The following is a 9,669-nucleotide window of genomic DNA, read 5'->3' on the forward strand; positions in this document are numbered from 1 at the left end:
AATAACTCGTCTATCCTTGGAAGAGGGTACTTGTTCTTCACTGTAACTCTGTTAATCCCCCTGTAGTCGATGCATAGCCTGAAGCTACCATCTTTCTTCTTCACGAACAGAACCGGTGCGCCCCAAGGTGAACTGCTTGGGCGCACAAACCCTTTTTCCATCAGTTCATCTAACTGTTTCTTAAGTTCTGCCATTTCAGCCGGAGCCATCCGGTACGGAGCTTTCGTGATTGGCTTTGTGCCCGGCTCAAGCTCAATCGTGAAAGGATCAGCACGGTCCGGTGGTAATCCTATCAAGGATTCGAACACGTCATCATACTCCTTTACAATCGGAATCCCTTCCAACTCAGGATCAGGTCCGACTTCCACAGTTGTGATTGAAGCCAGATAGGCCTCACATCCTTTTTTCAGCATTCTTTCTGCTTGAAGTGCTGAAATGATCAGACTCCCGTTGGTCGGTCTGACCCCTTGATAGACAAGCTTTCCATTGCCTATCTCAAACTGAACTCGGCCTCGATGACAATCAAGATGTGCCTTGTATTTACTCAGCCAATCCATTCCAAGGATCACATCGTATGATTTCACTGGGCAAACGACCAAGTCGGCTGGCATGTTCACTCCTCCGATCATCACAGAGACGTTTCGGATTTTCCCTGAAGTGTACATGATCTGCCCACCAGCTGCCCGAACCACTCTTACTTCTTCTTCTGGTTCTTTCAGGAATTCCCCAATTCCAATCATCTCGGGTTGCACAAAGCAGTGAGATGCACCAGAATCAAACAGAACATGGGTTGCCACTCTACCCATGACTAAGGTCCCTACATATTCACCCTGAACACTAAGGACCTACTCTACAAGCAAGCAATTTCACACAGAAATTCTTAAGGCAAAGGTGAGAGATAGGATGACTCACTAGTGATCAGATGAGACGTGCTTGGGTTCATTGACTCATCACTGATTATGTACACCCGCGGCATGATGGCCTGCCTCTTTGCAGCAGGCAAAGGTCCATCGCTCGGACGCTTCCCAGCAAATTGTGCGTCCTTCGGACACTGATTCTTGTAGTGCCCCGCTTCACCGCAGTTGTAACACACACGTTCCCCAGCACCCTTGTTCTGGCTCTTCGGCCTTAGGTCTTCCTCAGGACAGTCACGCACCTTGTGATCCATACTTCCACAACGGTGACAAGCTCCCGAAGCAGCACGGCAGACACCAGAGTGCATCTTCCCGCAAGTCGAACATGCACTGCGACCCGTTGCATTCGGCTTGCTGGAAGAGCCAGCCTTCACCGGCTTTTGATTCTTCCCCGCATGCTTACCAGGATGGACATGCGGCACAGTGCCAAACACCTTGGCTTCCTCACTGATTCCAGCTTCCTGTTCTGCGGCCTTTTCCACCAATTCGGCCACAGTATCATAGTTGCGGATCTTACAACGAGTTCGGAGATCAACCCTGAGTCCGCGCATGAATTTGCGGACCAAGGAGATTTCTGACTCAGCCTCACGCCCAGCATACTTCTTGAGGCTGTTGAATTCCGCTTCATACTCTCTTACAGTCATGGATCCCTGTTCCAGTCTGAGAAAAGCTCCCTCGAGCTGGTCAAATGCTTCCGGCGGAAAATACTTCCCACGGAATTCGGTCTTAAAGTTCGCCCAGGTGCAATGCTCAGCACCAATCTGAGCCGCTACACCTCGCCCCCAGGTGTGCGCATCACCGTCCAAGTAGTGGACCGCAATGTCCTTCTTGTAAGCAAGAGGACAACGGATCGACTTAAAGTTCCGCCCTATCCTGTCGATCCATTGATCTGCTTCCTTCGGTTTGGAACCACCCAAAAAGAACTTTGTTCCCAGTTTCTGCATGTGGTCCATAACCTTGAGGTAAGACGGATTCCTAACAACGTGCACCTCTTCTCCATCAGGCACCACGTTCTCCGCTTCCTCCGCAACAGGTGCAGCCACTGGAGGTGCCACCGCTGCAGGCAGTCTTGCCAAGACTTGCGCCAACATAGCCAAAACGGCCTCCAATCCAACCGGAGCAGCAGCAGCTCCAGCAGCAGCACCAGCCGCTGCAGCATTGTTCAAGTTCGCTGCATTCTGGGCAGCATTCCGAGCCTCTTCCGTACCAGCTTCATTCCTGGCCACGTTGCTCGCAGACCCCTCAGGGGTCTCATTCACAGTCCTTCTTGTGTTACGGTTACTTTTTGCCATCTGTAACGAGGTCACAGGCAAGTTAGTCAAAACTAACTTGGGATCAGGACTCGGAACACATAATTTACCGCGAGACGTCAGGCTTGGAAGGATGGTTTGCCCCAAAAACCCACTATACTTAGATTGTCCTAGAACTCGACTCCGCTCTGATACCACTTGAAACGCCCCGACCCATTTTTTCGTAACATCAGTACGAGTCTGGCTCGACTTCCTCGATCAGACTTGGGCCGTTTTCATTTTTTCTTACTTAGTATTATTTCAGAGTGTTAGTTCTTTTTCAGACAGTCAAGTAAAGCATAATACGATTTGAATAGATAGTCTGAGGTTCGAGTTAACAAGTCAGTTCGCTATAAGCTATTACATGTTAAACTCGTCCTATATCTACCCAAACCCACCATCCTTCCTTCCTGCCTTCGTCTCGCGTTCAGGCTGTGTCTTTACCCTTTCGGGTCTGGTCCTGATCTGCATCCAAATAAGGAGGCATAAGCAACATTATGCTTAGTGAGAGCGGTCATTCCGTCTCACTCAGCCAAGTAAAGCAATCGAGTCAATCAGTCAATAAACGGACATGCTTATCGTCAGTCAGTTACTTAGCCGACCCAATCATTCCAAGCCAAAGCGCCATCTGATCCAGTCAAGCCCTAGCAGGCCAATACGGCTCTAGGCGCATGATCAGGTCCAGATGCGCCGATGGAAGGAATCGACTGTTCGGACTAAGCCAGATCTTAGCAGATAATTCGAATTAGACAAGCAATCAGTACATAGAACATTCCGATCAGTCAGACTACGATTCAGTACGATAGGCTACGGTCACGCACTCACCTTTGTCTTAGAGTCGGTATATTCTGTTTGATTCGGTCTCTTCTGACACCTCTTGAGCGGTTTCCGTCGGATCTTCAAACTTCCAGACAGTCGGATTTACTCCACAGACGATCGTTCTTGACTCGGATCTGTTCGATCCAGCCAAATATCGAAAGTTCTCTCTTAATCGGACCTTTCTCTCTGTGTGTTTTCTCTCTGGTTCTCTCTTCCAGTTTTCGTACAGAATGTCGAAATAAGACGAAGGAGACGATTAAAAAGGCAGTTGGGCGGTTTAGGCCCGAGAAACTGCGGCTCTTAAACCGTCACCGACACTCTGTGTATTTCACGCGCAGATTCCACGCGCGGCTCTTAAACCGTGACCGATAGTCCGTGTATTCCACGCGTGGCTCTTAAACCGTTACCGACACCCCGCGCTCTAAGCCGTTCCAGCGCGAGTTTTTTTCCACTATTCGGACTTTAACTGTTCCCGCCAGTTTAACTTAGGCAGAAATCGAGCTAGAGCCGACTGATCCAGTCATCAACTCTAACCGGCTTGTCCGAATCAGACTGATCCTACTGAATCAGCTCATCTCAGTTTAGCCGACCAGTTCAACCGTCTTGTCCGAATCCAACAACACTTGTCCGGATCCGACCATCGCTGCCCGAAAATTCCGCTTTGCCTGGATTTTCATCGAGTTGTCTGAACATCCTGAGTTTCAACAAACCGAACGGCTGGTCCAATAACCCGAGCATAAGACCGACTGATGGAGCTTTGTCTGGCTCAAAAACAGATCCGTTCCTAGCTTTAATCGGGTTCAGGGTTCCGCTCTAGTCGCTACTAATCAGGCGCCAATCCAAGTTCTCCCATCCACCCACGGAAAGTCCTTCGAACTCTGATCAGCTCTTTCTAGCATCATCCAATCCATTCAGAACGTTTTCACAGTCCGACCAGTCAATCCTCAGATCATCCTAACATCGATCTTTGGAACACGGTCGCTACACGGAGCCCATGACACAGGAGCCGACCTCACCGAGAACGAACCAACCACCATACACCGCTCGATCCCCAAACGCCATCACCGTGGGAATAACGCTCCATCTCTAACCATCTCCGACGAGGCTCAAAAGACTATACAAGCACTAATAATAGATAGGAGAGTTCGAGGAGGTCAGAAGACCTCATATCTCTTTTTCAAAAAAAAAAAAAAAAGACCTCAGATCTAGAGGCAACGTCTGATGCGGCGCTTATTTTTTTTTATTTTTTATTTTTTAAAGATAATATAGATATCGTATTATAATCAAACAAAAAGAGTGAATAATGTCAACAAAATTTTAAAAAGTCAACAAGTCCACAGAAACAGAGATATACCGGAATAAACCGTTTCGGTTTAAGATTATCGGTTCTAATTATTGCTTTCCTTGGAGAAAACAGAGTCCTCCTCCAATCTGTGAAGAAAGAAAGATGGAGAAGAAGAAGAAGAAGCAGAGATCAGAGGTTTCGTCAACGGAAGCTGTTCTTCTCGGAGCTCTAGCTCCAGGCGTCAATGTTCGTATACTTTTCTTCTTCTTACCCTCTTTGTCGATTCTGTTTATAAAACCCTACTTGGATCGGATCTTTTAACAGGCTCCGACATGGAACACTCTCAAATTATCGTTTCTTATGCTGGGTCTCTGTCTCACTTTCATGCTCTCCATAGCTTTCACAAGTGGCCAATCCATGTTGCTTGTTCATGTTGGCTTCCTCATCGTAATCGCTTCTTCTCTCTTCGTCCTCCTCAACTGGTATGTCATCTTTATGAAATGTTTTGAGTATCTTGAAGAGCTTATTGAAACCTTCACATAGCTGCTTTGTTTAACAGTTACACAATGCCTTTTGTTATGCAGGTTTCTTGCTCAGACAGGGTTAGTACCAGTGGAGACACAGATGCAGGAGTTGAACTTGGCACCTACTGACAAAACCAAATGATCAAGCACCATGTTATCCTTTTCTTAGTTAGTCAGACGCAGGCACAAAGTCAACATGAAAATTCCAGTTTCTCTTTGAAGTAGACAATAGGATTTTGCTTTCTTCTTCTTGTTTTGTTTTCTTTATTTGGCTTGAGGAAGCAGAAGCACAAACAGCAAGGGAACTGAGACAAGACCTCCATCTTGATCCTTTTCTTGGTTTCACTTTATTTACTTCCTCATCCCATGTAGATGATTATCACTTATACTAGTCTCTCTTTGAACTGGTTTCAATGCTGATCTAATTCGATTCATTCCTCAAGAACACAAAAGAAGTTAATGGATTTAAAGCTTTTGAAGTTTCCTTTGTTTATTTATATACATACATCCAAACTTTTTTCTTATTGTGTTTTCATTCTCTTGAAAAATGAGCAGCACCACACAAGGAGACAAGAGGATAACTATAGGTTTGTTACAACTTGCCAACTTGAGACAGTTTCTTGTAAACTCACTCACTTACAACCTTCTCTTAACCTCTCACCATTCTCATTCAGCCACTCTTTCTCTCTCAAGTATCTAAGAAACGGTCCAGGATCATCACTGAAGCCATAAGCGTTTCTTGTGCTTTGTTGACCTTTCCATAGCTTCTCTCCTCTAGATTCATTGTAAAGCTGAGGATGAAACATTGAGTTTTCAGTAGTGATCATCGACTGATCATTTGGTGTCCCGTACCTAGCTAAGAGACTGAACTTGGAAGACCCATGAGCCAAGAAGTTGTTTGTCCCCTGACCTTGATAGGAATAGGCTGGTCCAAGCTTCCTACTCTCTCTATAACGACACAACCATTCAGAAGAAGACATCCCAACATGTGGCGAGTTTGTGTATGTCTTCATGAAACCGGGGGGTTCATCAATAGGGCCATTATGAAACCAAGAGGCGTCTTCAGGAAGTAATGGAGCAGATGGAGTAGGAGGCGAATACGAAGAAATTGAGATACTATCAAAGGATGTGACAGGACTTGTTTCATCAATAGGGCTTAACCCATTTGCCTTACTTACTCCTCCATTCTCTTTGTTCTTGTCAACTACCCACGCGCTTAGCGATGGAGGTCTTCCTGAGACTGTGCCTTGTGGATCTGTATTCTTAAGACCTTGCGTGAAGCTGAAGCTTTCAGAGTTAGTATCCTGTGTGCTATGGTTCGCAATGAGTGATGAGGTGCGTCTTAGGCTTTCATCAGATGAAGTTTTGTTATTCGAGCTGAGTGGGTTCGTTGCAATGCCAGAAGAAGAGATTGGAGCAGACTGAGACCTTACAAGCGGCTTGAGAAGAATGACTTCTTCCTCTTCTGCAGGCCAAGATCTTTCACTCTCATTCTCAACAGTTCCTACAGCAATACATGTTATGTTACTTCCCTCTTCATTTGAGTAGGACCAAGTCCCTTGCTTGTCTAAGAACAACCACTTTTGAGAACCCTTCTTCTGTCTACTTGAGATCCTAATAGCTGAACTTAAAATCCGTTGAAGACGAATCTCCTTTCCATTAACAAAACTCTCTCTTAGTTCCATATGACTTGAGAAATCTATAAGCAGATGTATAGGAGCAAGAGGAGCCAATGACCTCAGTTCATGATCCTCCCAAAGAGCTATCATCATTTTATCGGAGCAGTTTTCTCCTTTCATCTTTAATCCATTCAAGAACTCAACAAGTTTGTCAAAGAAGTAAGATATAGAAATCTCACTCTTCTCATCAAACCTGCATTCTCCTTCTTCTTCTGTCTTGTCAAGCAGAAACGGTAAGTAGTCTAGAAACACAAGTAGAGCAGGCAAGAGAGGACAAGAATCCAAGGGGCTTGTCTTCAAACATCTCTCAACAACTCTCCCCATGACGATGAACACCATCGTTGTGGCAAAGTTTGTTAGCTTCACTTCCTCTCTAGCCTTGTCTGATTCATTAAACTCTGCCAAGTGGTGGAAGATGAAGACGAAAACCACAACAAGTTGGAGGATTCTATAAGGTCCCTTTCTCTCCGAGTCCATTACTTGATAAGACTCCAACATGGCTTCTAGGCTCTTGTCATCTGCTGCAAAGGCTGCATCCAGTTCTCTCATAGTTGATGCAAACGTGCAACCATAGTCATCGAAACTGAAAAAAACCAGAAAGGATTAAGACAATAACAGGTTGTAAGAAAGGGACATCAAGATCTTAATGTTGTCCAAGCTGACCTGGATTTAAGGAAAAAGAAGCTAATAGTTCGAACCATCAGTGGCCATAATAAATCAATTCCAGCCGTTAAGTCCTTCACAACAACATTCCTCTCTGATGGGTTTAAGAAGTTAAACTCTGCATCAGTAGACAGAGACTTCAAAGGAGAAGACCTGTTCTGCAGTAGTTAAAACAAGTGCAATGTAAGGCAAAACAATCATAACTACAGGTAATAAGAGAAGTATCAGTGAGTGAATCAATCACCTTCTCAAACAACAAAAGAAGATTGTTGGAAGCACCAGGGAAAGGTTCTTTCACAGCTAAGCTTCTCACACAGTGGTACAAAGCCAAGAACTCATCACCAACATAAGTAGCCAACACAGCTAGCTTCACAGATGCAAAGAAAACCACTTAAAATGCGAATAATATAAGGAAAAAAGACTAATTTCATAATAAACTTAAAATATTTATGAAAACGATTATCGGTAAATTTGAAAAGTGATATCAAATTTGAGGTAGATTTAGAATTTTCCTCTTAATTAAGTTACCTGGTTATGAGGATTCCCACTATCAGGCCAAGACTTTGCAGCTTCAAGATAGTAACTAGCTGCAGTTGACCAATTAGGAGGATGCTCATGTGTTTTCAGATACTGTTCTTTATACCTTTCAAGATCTCCAAGACAGATATAGAAACGGTGGCATAAGAATCCAGATTCCTCAACTTTGGAGATCAGATTCCTATAAAACTCTGCGGCTCTTAAGAGAAACATCTTGAATGCTTTCATATGAGTGGCGGGATCATCTGTCTTGACGCCTTTACGGAACTCGTCTATGTGTTTATAGTGAAGTTTCCAGAGACAGAACTCAACTTCTTGAAGCTCTTCTTGTTGGAGATTGCTTTTAAAGATTTGCTCGTAGGTGGAAATTGACTTAGTGTATAGTTCTGAAACATCTGGATGCATTATACCTTTTGAGTGGATTAAAGTCCATAGCTGTTTCTCAATGTTGTTTACCTGAGAAATATATAAATCATTGACTGTGTGTTCAACAGTATGATTCTTCAAGTAACAAAGTGGTTTTGCTTACCTCTACAAGAATAGGATTCTGTTTCTGATTAGCTGAATCGGCATTACTCTCAGTGGAATCTTCCATATCTTCTCTGGAATCAGACTATTGAAAAGTAACGAAGATCAAGAAATTTTCATAAAATAGTCAAAAGGAAGATTAAGAACAAGACACTGTAACTCATGAGTGTTTGGTCTACAAGAAAACTTTAATAGAGCTGAACTGGTTATATAAGTCACGAGCTTTGAGCGAGTTTAATGAAACCCATAAGATAAAATATCTAAAGTAGTCAAAGAATTACAGAGACAGAAGCATCAAAGAGGAAGAAGAACACATATCAGATCAGCTTAAGAGAGAGGTCAACATCACAGAAACAGAGTAGGCAGGGGACGAAACTCGGAGGAGAGAATGAATCTTTAGATGGAAAACGAAAATACGTAAGGGAAGAAGAAGAAGAAGACTTTACCTTTAACGTACGAACGTTGAGACGGGAACAGCTAAAGGCAGAAGAAGCCAAACGAAGTGTATCACATGGAAGAGACGACTTTGGGAGGTAGATTGGGCAGTTGTGAAACAGACAAAGTAGAAAGGTGGCTGATGATGATGATGCTGAATGGATGATGATGGAGATGCAGAAGTGGATACATATCTAATCCATTATTCCACTCTTCTTCTAAGTGCCCCCAACAGTTTAATTTTGTATTTTTCTTCTAAGTTCTAACCATGCTAATAAATCAACTAATTTAACAGAAAGTCCGGAGGAAAGTTACCCACTTTTATATGTTCCTTGACGTTAAAGCAAAATTTTCCTATATTTTAATTTTGATGTCATGACTTTAGCTAATATCAGACTTTGCAGTATGTTTTTGAATACCAGGAATTTATTATTGAAATTATTATATTTTAAAACTATCAAAAACTATTATTTTTATTATAAAATTGCTGTTAGTTGACAAAAAATAATAAGAAATTGATGTTTATAGAATATTCAGTATAATCACACATATAATCATTAAACCACATTATTTAAGTTTTTTAATACTGCATATATAAAAAGAGCGAATACGTTTTTTCTATTCCTTATATTAATTTTTTGTTATCTGCTTAATATATATTTTCCGAATAAAATGTTGTAAGCTTACTATGAACTTTATATTGAGCTTTCACAATAAAATACATGCGGAAGTTGGCGGTTGGCATTTGGTTGTTTTTAAAATCGGACTAATCCAATGATTGAACTGGATTTGAGTAAAAACCAGTTATATAGTTGAATTGGGTCTAATAATTGGTTAACCATGATCCGGTGACGTAGCGGATTAAATTGCAGAAATATTAAATTAAAAAAAAAACCATTAAAACTGTTGTAGATTATGGTCCATACAAAACTGAACCGGATAATTTTTAGAAAATTAACAATTTGAATCATGGTTCAATATAGTTCATTAAAATTG

General features: G+C 42.6%; 2 protein-coding genes across 4 annotated transcripts; one reads left to right on the forward strand and one right to left on the reverse strand.

Annotated features, from left to right (window-relative positions):
* Positions 1 to 4,340: 4,340 nt before the first annotated feature.
* On the forward strand, positions 4,341 to 5,310 carry LOC106389627. Its single transcript, XM_013829938.3, has 3 exons — positions 4,341 to 4,553; positions 4,632 to 4,789; positions 4,892 to 5,310. The coding sequence occupies exons 1-3, from the start codon at positions 4,470 to 4,472 to the stop codon at positions 4,971 to 4,973; spliced, it is 324 nt and encodes a 107-aa protein (XP_013685392.1). The 5' UTR covers positions 4,341 to 4,469; the 3' UTR covers positions 4,974 to 5,310.
* On the reverse strand, positions 5,275 to 8,920 carry LOC106389626 (nonsense-mediated mRNA decay factor SMG7-like). Of its 3 annotated transcripts, none has more exons than XM_013829936.3 (6): positions 8,685 to 8,920; positions 8,240 to 8,323; positions 7,702 to 8,166; positions 7,418 to 7,540; positions 7,174 to 7,331; positions 5,275 to 7,093 (listed from the first exon to the last, which is right to left on the reverse strand). In XM_013829936.3, exons 2-6 carry the CDS (start codon positions 8,303 to 8,305, stop codon positions 5,464 to 5,466), a joined length of 2,442 nt encoding a protein of 813 aa, XP_013685390.1. In that variant the 5' UTR covers positions 8,306 to 8,323; positions 8,685 to 8,920; the 3' UTR covers positions 5,275 to 5,463. The 3 variants fall into 3 exon arrangements, with proteins under 3 accessions (XP_013685390.1, XP_013685391.1, XP_022555645.1); XM_013829937.3 differs by lacking the exon at positions 8,685 to 8,920 and adding an exon at positions 8,520 to 8,662; XM_022699924.2 differs by lacking the exon at positions 8,685 to 8,920 and having other exon boundaries at positions 8,240 to 8,654.
* Positions 8,921 to 9,669: the final 749 nt, after the last annotated feature.

This window comes from Brassica napus, chromosome C3 (assembly GCF_020379485.1).
Source record: "Brassica napus cultivar Da-Ae chromosome C3, Da-Ae, whole genome shotgun sequence".
Lineage (NCBI taxonomy): Eukaryota > Viridiplantae > Streptophyta > Magnoliopsida > Brassicales > Brassicaceae > Brassica > Brassica napus.

Coding starts and splice junctions, on each gene's coding strand:
- LOC106389627 (XM_013829938.3), top strand. CDS start 4,470: ATGGAGAAGAAGAAGAAGAAGCAGAGATCAGAGGTTTCGTCAACGGAA. Junction 4,554..4,631: donor CTCTAGCTCCAGGCGTCAAT/GTTCGTATACTT, acceptor ATCTTTTAACAG/GCTCCGACATGGAACACTCT. Junction 4,790..4,891: donor CTCTTCGTCCTCCTCAACTG/GTATGTCATCTT, acceptor TTTGTTATGCAG/GTTTCTTGCTCAGACAGGGT.
- LOC106389626 (XM_013829936.3), bottom strand. CDS start 8,305: ATGGAAGATTCCACTGAGAGTAATGCCGATTCAGCTAATCAGAAACAG. Junction 8,167..8,239: donor AGAATCCTATTCTTGTAGAG/GTAAGCAAAACC, acceptor TATATTTCTCAG/GTAAACAACATTGAGAAACA. Junction 7,094..7,173: donor TTCTTTTTCCTTAAATCCAG/GTCAGCTTGGAC, acceptor GGTTTTTTTCAG/TTTCGATGACTATGGTTGCA.